Below are 18,424 nucleotides of genomic sequence, written 5' to 3'. Positions count from 1 at the left end.
GAGAAACACTATAAAATTTTAATAAAAAGACGGATACAATTGCTAAGAGCTCAGTCCCGGCCCCAGCCGCGACCGACTGTTGCTCTCGAGCGGTCCCGCGGGGTAAGAGCGGCGGTGGAGAGGCAGCACGCTCCTCCCCGACCCACGCACGCATGCACGCACGCCAGACCTCACGTCACACGCAACGCGGCGACGTCCTCCTGGGCGCCGGCAGCCCCCGGCAGGTCACCGGGCTCTGCTCGGTTAGGTCTGGCGCCCGGCTTCGTCGCTAGGCTCAGGGCCCAGGCCCGGCCCAGGGAGTCGTCTCCTGCTCTTTCGGCTCAGATGTTACCTCTGCTCTCCGATATCCAGGGACCAGTAGGTTCATTCTTCCGGCCCTGGGCTCAGGTCCATCACCTGGGGGACAGAGCGGGTCTGAGTCTGGAGGTCCGCCCTGCTTCCCCGGCCGCTTGTCTGGGCTGGCTGCGCCCCGGCCTCCCCGGAACCCGGGGGTTTGGGCGACGCTCGGTTCCTCACGACTCGGCACTGTTACCAGATGACAGCCTGATGGTTAAGGAAGCCCCGGCCCCCCGGAGTGGGCGAGCCGCTCTTACCTGTGGTGGCTGATGTTGAGGAGACCCAGTGCATTGGGGTGCTGGAGAAGGGGTGCAGAGGCGGGACACAGCGTCAGCTCGCGGGTCGTGACTCTGTGCCTGGATTCTGACATGGAGGGCAGGCTGCAGCCAGCCCAGCAGTCACTCGCTTCTCTCTCCGGGTGCAGAAGGTAGCCCTGCCTTGGGGTTAGGGAGGGCGGCACTGATCCTGTCAGCGCCCGGTTCATGGCTTCTAACCTTCTGTTAGTTTGGCCCTCTAAAATAAAAATACGGGACCCTGAGGATTTGAGAGAGCCCGAGTCAGTTTATTTGATCGTTCATTCCCCAACCCAAGACCACTTAGCAAAATTGGGACTGTGGTAGCCAAGTAGTGACTAGCCTTAATTCTAGAGAAATAAATCCTCCCTTCTATTTTCTATTACTCATCATCCAGATTCTTGACTGCCAGGAGCATGGTGTCAGTCCATGTTTCCCAAATGATGTTACTTTTTCTTTCTGCTGAGAAGACTTATGCCTAACCCTTAGCCCTGGGCTTATTTGTACTCATTTAATTTTTGGCTTTTTAATTCACATTAATACATCTCACTTCCAAATGCCAGGCTACTTTAGCTTCTAAGAAACTTCATGAGTCCTTCCTACTGCTCAGTGCTCATTTGCTTACAAACCAACTTCTCTAATGTCTAAGGACTTCCATTCCTAGTCTTATAAATGATCTTTGGTATCAATTTTGGGGTTTTAGCTGAAATATGTTCCAGAATTAATTTATCCCAGGATGCTTAATAGTATTTGATACAGTGGGGATTAATTGTGAAGGAGTGAGAGAATCAGAGTCTTAGATAAGTGGGAAAGAGAGTGGTCAAACCAGTCATGTGGGAAGAGGTGTAAGGAGGTTTTTGTTAAAAATCTTTCTGGTACAGTATTTAGGTACTTACGGCCATCATGCTTGCCTCGAGAACTGGAAAAATAACGTCTGCCTGACTTCTTCATTGTCAGTGAGCAGGAACTACTTCCTGCAGAAGAGGTACCTAACCAGTTGAGGTTCTTGGGCTGCAACTGGCAGTGGGAAGGGTGGGGGATGGTTGTTCTCATGTTTGACAGTGGACCCAGGATGTTGGGGATGAATGTGTGAGTCCGGACTGGTTGTATGAAGTTAGGGCCCAGTTCTTGGACGGTATTTTCTCTTATAAGGGACAAAGGGACGAGATTCACAGACTGCACATCTCGATTGCCAAGTCCATCCTGGTGAAATCTAGCCTAAAAGAAGAGTAATGCCTTACTATCTTTGTTGGGAGGAGAGACATTTGGGGAGAAATGGGTGGCCGAATGGTTTCTTCTAGAAAAACCACTATCCAACTAACTTTTCTTTTTAGCTTTGGAAAAAGTAGCTTACTCAGGCAGGTCAAACTTGTCAAACTTGAATCTTCCTAGTGTGGTTCTAACCAGATTAAAATGTAATTAGGAAATGTTTAACAAAATAAATTAAAATATAGTACAACAGATGATGTTAATTTGTGGTTTGTTTTTTTTTTTTTTTTTTGATTACCAGTAGCCGCAGGGATCCATTTCTTTTTGAATTTGACACTAATGGTGGAAAATCATTCAACTTGACTAATCACAAAATATCAATATGCCACAAAGCAGACTTTTCTGCCATTATAAATAAATTTATTTATAAACAATATTAAATATATCCTTTGTTGCACTTTCTGGTTCAAAGACATTGTTAGTTTAGGTAGTTGCCCCCTTTGTTCAGTAGTCCTATCAGCCCTGGTACTTCTGGGAAAAGAGCTGTTCAGAAGCTACAGGGGACTTAAGAATTTAAGGCTTTGGCTTCGATTTCAGTGTGGCAATATTTGGAGCCATACCCCATACCTCTCCAAACATAAAAAAGTACATAACAAACATTCTGATTACCTAGCTCATAAGCTATGACAAACTGGCCATTAGGAGCTGCTCCCTGACAGTATCTTTAAATGTGAAAGATCACAGGATTTGGGGATCAGATGTAGTCAAGGATTCCAAATCCTTTTCATTGTAGGTCTTATGTAGCAGCTGTGTCAGGATGTCAAGCACTATTCTGAATAAGCTACCTAGTACTATCCCCTAACACATTTTACAACCCCCTTTTCCCATGCTAAATAAGACTGTGAAAGCACTCTCACCCGATTTGTAGGGAATTTGTTCTGGGGTCGTTGAGTGGGGTGCAGCATACGAGTTAGCTGATCTACAATACCCAGACTACGAATAAGATTCTCCCTTTGAAGAAGGGATTTCAACCGCTCCAATTCCTCCTCCTCCACAATTTCTTGAGGCTGCATGGTGTCCACTTGTACTGCTGGAAGCTACAGAAAACACAAGTGATCAATGAAAGGCCCCAAATTATCAGCAAAAGATGTTAGTATTAATGGGTCCTGCACTGTGCATGGTTATTTCCCTATTCTTCTCAGCATAAAAATCCTCTTCATTCTTCCCACTATCCCCAACTTTGTCATCCCTCCCTTCCCTAGCCTCCTTGTTGCTTGATAGATCACTCAAAGTGTCAAATACCATGCTATTCATTCAACCCCAAATTTTTCCTTGAAAATGGACATTTATGTAAAGTTTATCTTTTCAGAATTAAATGTCCCTCCTCTTTCATTGCTTTCTCGTACTCGAAAAAAAATTTACTTTCTAGAAAGTCACATGCAATTTTGCTAATTAAATTAGAATTTACATCTTATTTTTCATAGGATAGCATGAATTCCCTCTAGAATAGCCTGCCATTTTTCTTGTGTTTCTGATTTCACTACTGAAAAAGAAGCCTGGTATAATGGAAAGAGCAGGTTGAAAAGGTTTGAGACCTGTGTTCCATTTCTGCTACTTATTTGTTGTGATATTTGAACAACTCATTTAACCTCTTTAGGCCTCAATTTCCTCATTTGTAGAATGAGAAAAATTTGATTATATGACCTTTCAAGTCCCTTCTAGCTCTGAGAATAAATGATTCTGTGATTTAACTTAAGCCAGTGACACCTGCTTTTCTTGGTTCCTGGACCTTATGTAGTTCAAGCGATTGGGCAGGCCTTTGGGCGCTGCCTTGGACCTGTTCTTCTCTCCAGCTGATTCGCCCTGATTGACATCCTTATTTTCTTTCCTCCTTTTGTTGTTGCCTGTGGCCTCAAGCTGTTCCTGCTTCAGACGGATCTCCTCCAGTTGCTGCCTGGCAAGACAAAGCAGTTTCAGGTACTAGAGTAATACAAGGGATAGGAGGAATGTGTGTATAGAGATTCTAACTTGGGAATCCCAAAATTGATAAAAAGCCTAATAAAACCTAGATTCTGATTTGAAAAAGGAATTGGAACTTGAAAGAAGAAACAACTCTGTATGTCTGGTTTTCTCATATACCAGTGGTAGAGGTTAAGTCTCAAAAGCTGAATGTCTTCTCTCATATTAATATGATTGTGAGAAGTGTGGCCAAATCTTTAGTCAACAAGCATTTAGTAAGTACTTACCATTCCAAATATTGTGCTAAGCTCTGCAGATACAAGGAAAGGCAAAAAAAAAAAAACCAAAAATAACCTGCCCTCAAGGAGCTCACATTCTACTATGATCTACATAGTTGGAAAACAGGAAGGAATGTCAGAGGGAATGTTCTAGGGGATCAAAGTGGAGGAAGGAATTAGTAAGGAAATCCCTCTTAAAGAAGGCTGGTTTTGAACTGAATCTTGAGGGAAGCCAGGAGGTGGGGACAAGAAGGGAGGTCATTCTAGGTACCCTAGGGACAACCTAGGCAGTCAGGATGAAGTGTTGTGTATGAGGAACAGCAAGAACTAATGGAAGGGGGTAAACTAAGAAACATGGAAGGGTGGAAAGAAGTCAGGTTTGTGAATGGTTTTATATTTGATTCTGATGTTAATAGGGAGGGCCTGAAGTTTACTGAATAGAAGAGTACTGAGACCTGTGCTTAAAGATCACTCTGGCAGCTAGCAGAAGATGGATGGGACTGTGAAGGACACCAATCAGAAATCTACTGCAGTAGTCCAGGGTAAGCTGTAAGAGCTTACCTACACTGGAGTTGTGGCTGTGTCAGAAAAGAGGAGATATGTGTATATGACACATTGCAAAAGTAGAAACAATAAGACTTGGCAACAGGATTGAATATATAAGATTAAGAACGATGAGTTAAACTTGACAGTAAAGTTACAAGCCTGGGAAGAAAGGAAGTGGAGGGAGAATTTTGGAGGAAAGAGAATATTTTCTGTTTGACACATGTGTTATTTGATACGCCTAAAAGACAACCGATTTGAGATGTCCTGAAGGCAGTTGGAGAGGCAAAACTGGAGGTTAACAGAGAGTTTAGTTTAGGGCTGGGTAGGAGATTAGAGAATCATTTTCATAAATTTATGAGAGCTGATGAGATCACCAAGCAAAATAATATATATTGTTCAGTCATTTCAGTTGTGTCCAATTCTTTGTGACCCCTTCTGTTTTTTGTTTTTTTTTTGGCAAACATACTGGAGTGATTGGTTATTTTCTTTTTCAGCTCATTTTACAGATGAGGATTTAGGGTAAACAAGATTAAGTGATTTGCCCAAGGTCACACAGCTAGTAAGTATCTGAGGCCAGATTTAAACTCTGGAAGACATTTCTGGCTCTGTCTACTTTTCCACCTAGCTGCTTAAGAAAGAATATATAAGGAGAAGAAAAAGTCTCAAGACAGAACTTTGAGAGGCAAACTCACAGTTAGTGGGCATGACCTTTGAATAAAGATCCAGTAGAGGAAACTTAGTGTAGTAGTCAAGCAGGTAGGAGTAGAGCAACCAGAGAGCAGTGTTAACAAAAACCTATAGAGGAGAGAGTATCAATGGAAAGAAAATAATGGATTGTATCAGTGGCTGCACAGAAAGATGAAGATAAGAAAAGGTCTTTAGATTTGATGAACGAGATCATTCACTTTGGAGAGAATAATTCCAGCCAAATGAGGAGGTTGGGTTGTATCAGTGGCTGCACAAAAAGATGAAGATGAGAAAAGGCCTTTAGATTTGATGAATGAGATCATTCACTTTGGAGGGAATAATTCCAGTTAAATGAGGAGGTTGGAAGACAGATTCCAGAGGATTTAGAAAAGAATAAATAGAAGAGGACTGCAATAATTAGACTGGATGGATCAAAAGCAGGACTTTTTTTCTTGTTTTTAAGAATGGAGGAAACGAGTATGTTTGTTGGAAGCAGAGAAATATCCAGGCGTTAGAGACTGAAGATTAGTGAGAAAGGATATGATTAAGGGTAATCAAGGGTACACACAAAGGGATTTACTTGGACAAGGAGAAAGTGCACATCATCTTATGAAATACAGTAAAGGAGGAAGTAGTGAGGAAACCCATTTAACTAATATGAGATGAGGAGGATGAGAGAAGAAGGATTTTTCAGCCAAGGCCTCAATTTTTTTAAGGAAATATGAAATTAAGTTGAGGGGAGATAAAAGAAAAGCTATTAAGGTGAACAGAATAGTGAATCAGTTTTGTTGCTTAGACATTTTTCAGTCGTGCCCAAGTCTTCATGACCCCATTTGGGGTATTCTTGGCAAAGATACTGGAGTAGTTTGCCATTTCCTTCTCCAGTTAAGCTTACATATAAGAAAACTGAAGCAAATAGATATTTTTCTTTCCCCAGAGTCACAGAGTTAGAAAGTATTTGAGGCCAGATTGGAACTCGGGAAGATAAGTTTTCCTGACTCCACGCCTGGCACTCTGTTCACTGTATCACCTACCTGCCCAGGGAATCGATTATGAAAGTATAAAAGGATTATCTTGCTTCAAGAGTGAAAATATATAACACAAATTTGTAGTCATCAGTTTCTTGATTTTCTACAGTTCTACTTGGCAGCACAGAGATAGAACCAAAGGCAGTGGATAATGAATATAATACAAAATTGGTGATAGGATAAGAGGAACAAGGGATTTGTGTTGAGCTTTTTCACTAAAGTTTAAATATACAGAAAGAGTGTATCCAGTGGCTTGCCAAGAAACAGGGATGGAGGGACTAGAGGTCAAACTGAGGACAAAGAACAGAGTTAGGGGTTGTTATTTTGAAGTAAAAATAGACTGATAAAAATGATTTTGTTCAGATAAAGCAATTTCAGAGTTCCTGAACATAAAAGTGAACATGTATTGATGATGGCAATATTAAAAGTATAAGACTGTCTCTCTGTATAGCTAGGGTAGAGGAGCACAGGTCATGGGAAACGAAGGTTTGAAGATACAGCAATATGTACAAGTCCCTAGTAAGAAAGCAATTAAGGTGAGAGAAAGCCAGGCACTGAACTCATTGAGGAAAGGGAGTTGATAAATAACAGCTATAGAATCTTTATTATATGATGAATTATGGACTAAATGAACCTTAGAAATAGGATAGGCTGTTGAATGATTGTGATAGAGGAAAACTGAAGTGGCAACAAGGAATATTCTTATTCTCCAAGCATGACCAAATTTGTGAGGGACAGGAGGTTGGAAGAGTATGAGAGGTATTGGAAATGGTGGCCTAAGGATAGTGTGTCATCAGGAGGGTGACAGATCTCAGTGAGTGCCAGAAGATTGAAAGAGTGAGAAAATGAAAAGTTTAAGATGAAAAAAAGTTTGTTAAATTGGGCAATGTACCTGGCACATTCTTCCCTTGCTTTGGAGGCAGCGGTCTCCTGGAAAAGTGAGCCATTGTGCTTGAAGAAGGGTGCATACTTTTCAGAGTCTGCCCCAGGGTAGATACGCCGGTAACCACCTAGGTGGGAGTTCTCATACTTTTCCTGGTCCAGCATTGCTGCATTTGATGACTCCATTTGTTCTCGCCTGTAGGAATCATTCTTAGTTTAAGGAGGGGGTATGTATATATGTGTGGGTATGCTTAATTCAGGGTGTAAGCCTGAAAAATATGTCTCCCCATCTTTCCTACTACTGGCTAGCTTGAAACTTTAGCCCAGAACCACCTCAAAAATAATTTAAATCAACCAAATCCAATGTGCCTCCTAACAAAAAAACACCTCTGTGGCCCAACTCTAGTTGTGAGATTAGAAATTCATCCATAGCTTGGTACTGCTGAACTTACCAACTGTGGTAATGCCAAATACTCAGTGTGTTCAACAGGGTTTTTTTTGTTTTTGTTTTTGTTTCCAATATAGGCAGGTATACTAGAGGAAACGTATTTTGCTACTTTTATTTTTAGAATAGCAGCATCATTCATGGCTCCATTTTCTATATTACCAATCTTTATCAAAGAAATTACGTGTTGTGCCAAACTCTAGAAAACAAGTAAACTAGGCCAAGCCAGGAGCTTTCTTAGAAAGAAAACAATGGCAGAGTAGGCAAAAACATGATTTAATGACATGCATAAAACATCAGAATACCGGGATTCTCGTGGTTGCTGATGACTCTGGAAAAGCCTCTCCTTCACCCTCCGCTTATCTTCTTCTAGCACCTTCCTCTTGTCACAGCCTCGGAGGTTGATAAGATTCATGGCATCACCAAGAAGTGCATCCTTCACTTCCCGGTCGAGGCATGAGTCTGTGGTGAAGCTCGGAGAGTGATTGACCTACCAGGAAGAGTCATAATCTACCCCTTGCCTAAGTCCCCCAAGAATGGTAGGGATAATGGAAAGATCATTACAGAGAGGTCCCTTTAAGTGGCTAAAGATGAGACGTGGTTTTAATCAGCAGCAGCCAGGTTGTGATAAAGGTCTGTGTAAATATCAAGGATTAGCCAGGGCAAGGCAAAGAGGCTATGACTACTAAAGTAAGGCTCCTGGTATAAACCAGTCAGGATCCCAGGTCTGGCTTCCCATGGTGCAAGAGGGGCATTTACCTTGGCTTGGGGTCCAGTAAGTTTTGACTCTACACACAGGCACAGGTTGCTCCTTTCTCTCAACAATAGCGTGTCAGTATAAAGAGACCGACAGGCATGTGTGTGTGTTTATACAGATATGAGGCTTCATTCATTTCATTCTCAACCATTTCATGCCTCTGTCTTGGACCAGTGGCTCACTGCTTTACAAGGAAAGAGCTATCCATCTGACCATCCCTTGATCTGGGTTTTCTGACATCTTGGGGACTGTCCTCACCTCTAGCAGCCAGGGCTTCAGCTTGTGGTCCAGTAAGATGTCGAAGCCAAGGATCTCAAAGCAGGCACAAGTGCCACTCCCCAAATACTGTGGAAAGCAGGTTCGGTAGTTGTGTCGAAGAACGGAATGAGCAGAGATGATGGTCTTGATGATGATGTCCTCGATGTCCCCCCACAATTCTCTTGGCTCGTAGTTGTGGTCCCTCAGCCAGGTGTTGAGTGTTGACAGCTTCCTGTGAGGCCCAGTACTCAGAGGACTCAGGAAACTAATACTAAGCCCATATCCTTTTAGCTTCAAAGGAAACTATCCTTTAAAGTGAGGATTGGAATGATATCAGAGTTGGAAACAAGGGTGGGATTTATGGGCCACCATGGGAAAGGGTTCAGAGAGCTTGAGATAAGAGAGACTGTTTTCTGAGTGCTCCAGAGAAATTAGCCTTCAAGGAGGCCACTCATTTGCTTGGGCTACTGGGGCTATCACATTGCCTCTGCAGGACTGGCAGAGGGATGGGAGAACAATGCATGCAAGGGAATAAAAGGAGAAATACCTCTTGCTGCCTATTGTCTCATCTCGAACAAAATTCTCATTATGCTTGTTGATGGCATAGTTAGTCAGGTGCATGCAGACATCATCCTGTGAAGGAATCAGTTCAATATTTTCAAGATATTATTAAAAGTATATTCCTTACCCCATTCTGTACTCCTCATTTCACTCCTCCCAAGAATTTTCCTCTCTGATCCTTATTTATATTTCACAGGTTTCTGGATGACTAAAAATTCAGCAGAAGACCCTGCTCTTGCACTTAGGTCCTGTGGTTCCCTTTCTTCAAATGCCTTAAATTCTGCTAAACTTATTTTTAATAATTCCATTTTGCCCCAAACTATTACTAATTTTCTCAGCTATGAGAGATTTCCCCAAATTATTCTCAGAAGTTGCCATGTCAAACTATGAGTATGTCCCTCTGGCATCCCTTCTTCTAAACAAGTAGAAATTTTAAGTTATTTTTTTCCAAGTTTATCTAATAACAATAATGTTGATGTAAGGACTTCTTGACAAGGGAAGGGAGAAATACTGAAGCACTGATTTGTACATACTTCTACTTCGGGGCTGCCTTTTAGGTCCTCATACCAGATTGCTGATGCTTGGTTCCATGTAAGGCATAGTAGCAAAGCGGGCTAAACCTTCTTCATACATGAAGACACGAAGCGGGTCACAGGATGTGATCAGGACATAGATTCTCATATCAAACTTGAAGCCATCAATGAGGAAGGGCTGAGAGAGAGTGATCCCCATGAGGGAAGCGAGCAGTAGGAACTAAAACTGAGGAAAGTGGAGGGGGCAAAAGGGTACTAAAACCGGTCCCCTCCCACATGATTCTAGGAAAATACAATCAGATTCAGTTGCTTATTAAGAAAAAAATGTCCCCGTGACTAATAAGTCAGTGGTCTAAACTCACCTTTGATATGTACTGCTGACAGATCATATGCTCTCCTGGCTTGATCTCCCGAGGATTCCGAGTAATAAAGATGCCTCGTCCCTGGCAGCCACTGTCTGGCTTACAGATGTAAGTACGAGTTTTCCGCTGACGTCCATGGTTCTGAAAGTCTCCATAGCTGTTTGGCACAATGGTAGTGGTCAGAAAGCTTCCAGATATCATGGTCACAACTCACCCACAGGGTCCTTTGGGTTATTCCTGTTATTCACCGTGTGACTCTCTTGGAACACTCATTTCAGGTCAGTTTTTCTTTGGCCAGCTGAATCCCTCTCCTAATTTTTATTCTTGTGTGCCATTTTGAAATAACAAGCATTTACTTACTCTGCAGGGAGGCACCAGGTTCGGGGGAAAATGTTATACTCAGAAGGATAAAGTTTGTGCATGCGGTTGAGATTTCGTGCCAATAGATCTTTACGACAGATTTCTGTCATTCCTGGAAAATGGTTGATTTTCTTAAAAAAAAAAAAAAAAAAAAAGACAAGAGTCAGCTAGGTTCATCTAAACAAAGTGGGTATTAGCTCCTTAGATTGACAGAAGCAATAATGGAAAATGGAGAGGGAGCACAGGAAAGGTAGCAGTAATCCCTAAATTCCAAGCATTGGGGATGGAGGTAGAGTGACAATTTGGGACATATAAGCAATGAAGCAAAAGAGTTTTGCCTGGTAAAACCAAGAAGGAAATCCTTGGATTTAAAGGTAATAATAAAAATAGCTAGAATTTATATAGCATTTTAAAATTTACAAAGTACTTTACTGATCTTATAGCTCCTAAAGAGTGCCTGGTACATAGTAAGTGCTTAATTAAAGCTCTTGCTCTCTTTCTCTGTCCTCTCTTTTTGTTTCTGTCTAAGTTTCCCCCCTGAAGTCTTATTATGGTATATAAAGCCCCAATTCTTTCCTAAGAAGTTTCTGGGAGTGGTCTTCCCTGAAACTCTCTTTGTGGTACTAAACAAAGGGAAAAAAACTGTATTTTTGGTTATCCTAATGCAATGATGGGAGTAGATGATTCTATTGATACAGCCCCCTTTGCTTAGTGCTTCCTCCCAAGAAGTTAATACTTGAAATCTCTTCATGTCCATAACCCGCTCTAGTGAGACAGAACAGTCAGTCCAGTACACTGTCCATTCCTCGTCCTCCCCGACCTCTTTCAGACCACAGAGTTGAGCAGCTCGTCGAACTGAAAAGACAGAAAAGTCCTGACATTGACTTTCAAGGTACATACCATGTGAAACAGAAAGAAGAGACTATGACCATTGCCTAAATCTCAGTATGATGAAGAATGAGAATATTTGGTATGGGTGAGGGGCAGATTCCTATGATCTACGATTATTCCTATGATCTATGATTATATCAGAACACTTCTTCCAAGATCTGTGTGCTAGTAATCCCAGCCAATAAAGTAGAATATGATTCTCCAGAGCTATGCCAAAGATACAAAAGCATGGTTCCCAAAGCTTCTAGATTGTGCAGTAGATAGAGCCATGAGCCTGGATCCCAAAAGACCTAAGTTCAAATCTGGCCTCAGACATTTACTAATTGTATGATCCTGGACAAGTCACTTAACCCAGTTTGCTTCAGTTTTCTCATCTGTAAAATGAGCTAGAGATGGAAATGGCAAACTACTATATTTGCCAAGAAAATGCCAAATGAAGTTATAAAGTGTCAAACTCGACTGAACAACAATAAAGTTCTTACCACTTTCATACTTGCAGTTGGTCAGGTTGATAGTCAAGAGTCTGCAACAGAGGGAGATAGGAAATCAAGTGAAATTTAAAAATAGGATAGAAGGGAAAACTGAACTCTAGTTGGGTGGGCAGATCTTGGGTCCCCAAATAGAACACCTGAAGAGCTAACCAAATTCTCTTATGCCACTATGGAAGTCACAGGAGAAAGACCAGAATTCCAGCAGTCCCAATGAAGGAAAATTCAGATTTGACCAGTTGTCATAATAAATTAGTTACATAAATCTGTTGATTCCACCATCACATCATCTGTTACATGTCACCAACTTCACTACCTGTCTGATTCTTCCCACCTGTTTCCATTAGACATTTACTCAAAAATCCTTAGCAGAGGTTCTCCATTACCTATAAATAAGTTGACAATTCAGCAAGCATTTTAATTGAATTGAAAGAAGCAGAAACTCAGTGTCTGCATTTAAAGTTCTCTTTAATCGGAGGCATTCTAAAAATTCTTGCTTTATATCATTTTACTACCTTCAATTCTGTTCTAGACAAACTAGGCTACTCTTAGCTTGCAAAAGTATGGCTTTATTGCCTTTGCAAACCATTTGCAATACCTAGAAATACTTCCCTCCCCCACTTCTTTGTCTTTCGCATCCCTATCCATCTTTTACAGCTCAACTTAAATACTACACTATCCACAAATCTACTTCAGTATTTGGCAGTGTTGGGCACATATAAGGCAACTTAATGTTTATTGTGTTGTAACATCCAAGCAATTCTTGTGAAAGAGAAAAGACCAAAAAAGTCTGTGAAGTTAGGGTCTTCCTTGTTTCTTCACTAGAGAGGGAAAGGACAAACATCTGGTTTCCAGCGGCCTTAGCAGAGGGATCCCCAGAAGCCTAGAGAGTAGGTAGAGGATGCAGGAAACTATTACCACCTTCTTTTTCGCCGTCTCTTTTTCCTCCCAACTTCTAGGTCCTCTGGCTCAGAAGGGGCTGCCGTTTTCTTCTGAAACTTGTTGACAATGGAAGTGGGGGCCGCATTCCCACCTGCCTCTGGGCTGTCCTGCTGCAGAGCAGTGGAGGAGCCTATGACCCTTTTAATATTTTCCTCCTCGGATTCCTCTTCCTCGCCATAGTCATCCTCTGATTCACTGGTTTTGCAGATAACATTCTCCATACTTGCAGATTCTGCAGCAGAGGCAAAATACCCAGGGGTAAGGGGTTAGTGAGGCTTGCCCTGACTCTGACGCGTGTGTGCAGCTAGTCCCATCGCTTGCTTTCTCCACGCGCACACAGAGTATGGCTCCAGGTGGACAGTTTTAGTGACACCTGCTTGCAGATTCGTGGCGGGGACCATTGCCTGCGCCCACTCAACTGGGCGACCGGGGACCAAAGGGGCCGGGATGGAGGGGTAAGGAACGCCTCCCCGCAGCCGACCTGGGCAGTGCAGGGACTGCTGCTGGGGCGGGCGACCCAAGGGGCAGGAGAACTTATAGGAAGGGGTGAAAGGATGCTAATCACCAGCGGCTCAGTCGGGGATTGAGGGGGGAGGTCCCGGCGCGGCAGCGGCGCCCTCTAGTGCCTAGGAGCGGCCCGGCGGAAGACTCATCCCCCTCCCCTCGCCCAGAGCTCGATTCGTGCGTCTCCTGGGCTGTCGGGGACCAGCTCCGGCGGCTCCGGAGAGAAGCCCGCTTCCCTCCCCGGGGCTCTCACCTAGCACTGAGACCCCGGCGGCGGCGGCGCCTCCACAGGCTCGCAGCGCCGCCGCCGCCGCCGCCACCGCTGCTGCTGTCGCCATGGACACGCCTCGGAGAAGCATTCTGGAGGGGCGGGGCCTCTTCTCCCCAGCCACACCCACCTCGGCCTTCGCCGCGGCCATCTTAGGCTGGGTAGAACGAGGGCCCGACTCCGGAGGCCTGGCGACCGTGCATTAGACCCCAGCGGCTGCCTGGAGAGCCTGATGGGCTTTCCGAACTGCCCACAGCGCACGCTAGAACTTGTAGTTTCCAGGGAGCCAGACTCCAGAACTTCGCCGAAGCCCGGGCACGGCGCGTTGCTAGCTCCGAGGCCCTGCGGCCCCGGCCCGCAGCACTTGGGGCTGCGAGTGGCCAGTGACCGGAGCCGGGCCCGCATCTTTAATAACGGGCCGATTGTTTAAATTATGGCTGCCCGACTTTTAAGAAACCGACCGGAAAGCAGTTACCGATAACAAACTGCTGTGAGGTGATCTTGGACAGAGTCTCCCCCCCCCCGGAGTGAGTGCACTTAAGGATGCGGCCGAGCACGTGTGTCTGTGCACAGAGACACATGTGTGTACGTATTAATACAACATAATTTCATAAACATTTATTAAATCCGTCTATGTGTGCAGGGTACTATAATAAAGGCTAGTTTCTGTCTTCATGGGACCTACACTCCTGTACACAAATAAAAGTACAAGATGACAAGGAAGGAGGGAACGCACAACTTCGGGCTGGTAGTAGATCCGTAAAGGATTCATTGGTAGGAGAAACAGTACTTAGAAACCGCGGAAAAGCAAAGACTGTGAGTATTGAGCAGGGAGAGCATCCCAAGCACTGAGGGATATGTGGAACTGTAAGGCTGGAGAACACTGAGCTCAGCACTAGCTGACTAGCAGTCCAGTTTGGCTGACATGGGAATTGATATGAAGTAAGTATAGAAAAGTAGGTTGGAAGCAAATGTCAGACCTCTAAGAGTTTTTATATGCCCTAAAAACAATAGGGATTACTGAAGGTTTTTTGAACACTAAGGAGGAACAAGATACATTAGGAGATAAATATCACCCAGGGAAAGAACCTACTATGCTATGCCATGAGGGACACCAGTGCTTCCTGAAGTTGTAAAAACTGAGATGGAGGCAGGAGAGACTGCTGAATGAGATTCAGAGCTGAAGCTTCTGTCAAGCTGTGAAAATCCTGGGATGTTTTAACTGGCAAGTGTCCTGCCAGCTCACAGAGTGCTACATTGAAAGCCTCCCCTTCCTTAACTCCAAAGCTGGACTTCCGGGCCCAGAGGATGACCCGGACACCAACGTAGGCCAATGAGGATGGTGGGTTTCCAGGCGGGGCCCCCCGTGTCACAAATAAGTTATGTGCAATCTCCTGGTCAGTGAGATAGTTGGTGACCTGGCAGACCCTATCCACCAGTGCCTTCAACTTTGGTCCTGGCTCATCCACATAAAATAGGAAACCAGGGGCTGGGAGTCCTTCTAGGAGGTAGATATAACCATTGGGATCTAGTGGCTGGCTTGAAGCTGTCTCTACTGGCAGTTTGTGGGCCAGATAGTAACCATGCAGATGTAAGTGGTTCACAGAAGCCAAGCCACCTAGGCTGTTAAAGCCCACCCGGAAGCCAGGATGGGTGCTAAGCATAACAGCCTCTATTCCAAACTGTAATGGGTCTGGCAGGAGGATTTGGGGTAGCCCCTGGGTGGGTTCTGGCACAAACAGCACATGTCCCCATTCCAAAGGACTGACATTGATAATTACCAGGACTTCAGTGCACTGGAGAGCCATCGGAAAGCCTGGATCTCTGCGTAAGCGGAAGAGGATTTCTCCTGGTTTGATCTTACTGAAATTGAACTGCTGAGGGTCAAATGCCTGCCTCACACTCTGGATGTTCTGAGGGCGTCTTCTTTGTACACCCCGTTCCACATTCAGCTGAGCCACAAAACCCAGAGGGCCAGGTAGGATCTGGGTTTGCAGCTCCCCAAGGCAGTAACGAAACAATCCTTGTTCCATCCGTTGCTTCCAAGAAGACTGCAGGGTACAATCAAAACGAGACAGCAAAGGGGGACACAAGATACCAGATTCACTAATTTGCCATTGTATCCCTTTCACTATCAGTTCTTCCTGGCAATACACAAAATCCAATATTCCCAGCCCAATAGGGTGTCTTGACTGTTCGTCACAGCCATTGCTCTGAGGCAAAACATCTGAAGTTTCATTTATATTCTGTGGTATAGCCATACGAAAAGGGCACAAATCCCAAGTTCTACAGATATGGGTTCCTCCAGGTGATCTGGAACACAATAAGAAGGGGTAAAGGAACACAGAGTATATTACATTTCTAAGGGTTTTACCAATTTTTTTGGCCACTGGATTATTGGTTTTTTAGATCACTTTGAAAAATAACTTTAAAGTTCTAGAAAAGTAATGTTTCAAATCTATTTTTGTAAAAAGTTTTCTGCTGTTGTGTCTGTACGTATAAAGATGCCCCATGATATGTTTAATGATATAGTTTCTTAGTATGTATACAGCAAGGCCAAACCTATGCATAGGAAAATCGAACAGGTTTTATAACCTGTTCCATAACATTTTCCATCTGCCAATGTACCAACCCAGCTGAAATTCTCATTTCCAGCTTCACCACCCTCTAAATGAGTCCAGAAACCAAAAAAAAGGGGGCAGTGGAGGCAAAAGTACCTCAAGTTAAAATTTACATTTATGTTTCCTAGCTATTTTCTCTCATTAGGACAAAACAGCTGGTTACACTTTGGAAATTAAGTATTCTTCCTCAGCAAGTTAGCAATGAGCCTTGAGACTTGGGAAAGTAGTGGAGAGGACAGGGCCACAGTTGGGTACCAAATAATTAAATTAATTCATTAAATATTTACTGACCCACTCCGATATGTAGAATATGGAAGACAAAATGAGAAATTAAGAGATGTTCTTTGCCCTTCAGAGTGTAGTTTTATTGCATAGTAGGAGATATAAAACAGAAATTAACATTCACACTATAATGTGAATGTTGCCTTATAGCTTTTAAGGAACACATACGTTTAAATAATTGTTTGACCTTCCTAATAACCCCAGGTTTGTAAATAGGTAGATAGGGCAGGTGTCCCCACTTTACCCAGGAGGATTCTGCAGCTCAGCGACTACATAGTTTAAGTCACAAAGTCACCAAGTGGAAGGGAGAGGAAAGCCAGCAGGGGATACAACGTCTCGGCAGGAGATCAGGAAGTTGCTATCACTAATTATTCCTACTCGCCCCTTTTTTTGTGACTCGGTGCTTTTTCCACTAACAGGGGCAAGAGTTGACAGGTTTCGTTAAAGATATCAGAAAAAAAGGCGGGGGGAGGGAGTTGGGAGATCGGGGAGATAGGGGTGAAGAGTAGCGAAGGAAAACTTTCTGCATCCACCCTTCTCGGGGCTCCCCTGGGCTAACAACGGGGGCTCCACAGCTTCCAATCTTCCCAGCACAGAGGCTTCCCAAAAAATGTTGACTACGTTTTGCTCCCGTCCCCTAAGGCTTTCCTCCGGAGTGAGTGCACCGTCTTGCTTCCCTCGCTTCCCTCCTCTCCTCACCTGAGCTCTTCCCACCAGTCTATCCTGGTGCCTCTTCCAAGATCTGGGAAGAGGAAACTGACTGACTGACTTCCTGAACCTTCGGAGTCAAGAGTGCGCATGCGTCTCGCTTAAAGGGTAGGAGCAACTGTGAGGTAGAATTCACCCCCTCCTTCTCGAGGAGCTAATGGGCGGAGTCTAGCCTTTCTGCCCCACCCCCTCTAGCTTCCAGAGGAAGAGACATCCCTGTCCCAGGTCTCTCAGGAGCTGTCAGCTCAGAGATCACCTTGTTCTTTGACCTCGTTTTGTGGTTTCGATCCTCCTGAAATGATGTTCTGTTTTGGGGACAATCGACTATTCGGCTCCTGGCTCAAACCCTCACTCCAGACACTATTACTAGTCCTCAAGACGGATTTCCAAAATGTACCTATCGACAACGTGACTGCCCGACGTGATGTAACAAACAGCGTTCCGAGCATGGGGCACAGCCAGAGAAAAAGCACTCGGGGCCAAGAGATGTGGAGAGCGGAGAACAGGGCTGCGGAATCGAACAGTCCAGGTCCGGGATAATACGAGTAAGAAGACTGGAAGGCTAGGACGGGGCTAGGTTAAAAGGGGCTTTGAACGCCAATCAAAACGTGGAGCCACTGGAGTTTATATTGAGTGAGGGGGAGGGAGGCGGGGCGATAAAGCCAGACCTGCCACTTCAGACAAGGACTACCACCTCAGTTCAAGCTGTTTCCGGTGGTCTGGCCCTGGGGAAGAGCAGCAAAGCCGGCTCCTCCCTTTAACCATGGGGCCCTCTGGAAAGGCTGTGGTCGTTTAAAACTTCCCGCTTTCCGGTTCAAACGCCACTAATCAAAGACCTTTACCGGAGATGGCGCACAGCCCTCTGGGATATGTAGTCCAGAGACTTCCAATGAGCGAAGGGGTCTCGTCCCTGTGAATTGTAGGAAATGAAGTCCTGTGTAGGCCCGCTACAAATTAGCGAGGAAACTTGAGCCCCGAGGGACCTGTTTGTCCAAACTCCGCATTTTTTCCCACTACACCCCGCGGCCTCTCCCAGGCGTGGGGCTAAAGCAAGGTCTTCTTCTAAAGTGCAGCTGCCGCAGGTCCCAGCATTCCGGTAGTCTCTGCACACCGCCTCCCCCGCCTAACCACGTCACGCGCCTGATTTTGGAAACCTCTACCTGGACGCATTCCCCCCGGCAATTGAGAGCCGGAGTTCGGGCCCTTTAAGAACGAGAGAGGCGGAG

At 44.5% G+C, this 18,424-nt stretch overlaps 2 protein-coding genes across 6 annotated transcripts; both read right to left on the bottom strand.

The window, feature by feature from the left end:
• LOC100928322 (tubulin polyglutamylase TTLL13P) lies at window positions 1-15,451 on the bottom strand. 5 transcript variants are annotated; one of them, XM_031955607.1, is made up of 16 exons: window positions 15,369-15,451; window positions 12,795-13,047; window positions 11,868-11,908; window positions 11,231-11,349; window positions 10,495-10,625; window positions 10,135-10,291; window positions 9,807-9,950; window positions 9,226-9,311; window positions 8,679-8,910; window positions 7,969-8,153; window positions 7,229-7,414; window positions 3,606-3,792; window positions 2,756-2,935; window positions 1,526-1,847; window positions 594-870; window positions 1-396 (listed from the first exon to the last, which is right to left on the bottom strand). In XM_031955607.1, exons 2-16 carry the CDS (start codon window positions 13,034-13,036, stop codon window positions 393-395), a joined length of 2,493 nt encoding a protein of 830 aa, XP_031811467.1. In that variant the 5' UTR covers window positions 13,037-13,047; window positions 15,369-15,451; the 3' UTR covers window positions 1-392. The 5 variants fall into 5 exon arrangements, with proteins under 5 accessions (XP_031811467.1, XP_031811468.1, XP_031811465.1 ...); XM_031955608.1 differs by lacking the exon at window positions 15,369-15,451 and adding an exon at window positions 14,681-14,858; XM_031955605.1 differs by lacking the exon at window positions 15,369-15,451 and adding an exon at window positions 13,573-13,906 and having other exon boundaries at window positions 594-849.
• Window positions 13,979-18,352, bottom strand: GDPGP1 (GDP-D-glucose phosphorylase 1). The gene is made up of 2 exons (XM_012542390.3): window positions 17,190-18,352; window positions 13,979-15,900 (listed from the first exon to the last, which is right to left on the bottom strand). Exons 1-2 carry the CDS (start codon window positions 17,288-17,290, stop codon window positions 14,685-14,687), a joined length of 1,317 nt encoding a protein of 438 aa, XP_012397844.2. The 5' UTR covers window positions 17,291-18,352; the 3' UTR covers window positions 13,979-14,684.
• Window positions 18,353-18,424: the final 72 nt, after the last annotated feature.

The sequence above is a fragment of the Sarcophilus harrisii genome, chromosome 2 (genome assembly GCF_902635505.1).
Source record: "Sarcophilus harrisii chromosome 2, mSarHar1.11, whole genome shotgun sequence".
NCBI lineage: Eukaryota > Metazoa > Chordata > Mammalia > Dasyuromorphia > Dasyuridae > Sarcophilus > Sarcophilus harrisii.
Note: the sequence above shows the minus strand (reverse complement) of the source record. Positions and strands in the feature narration are given on the sequence as shown.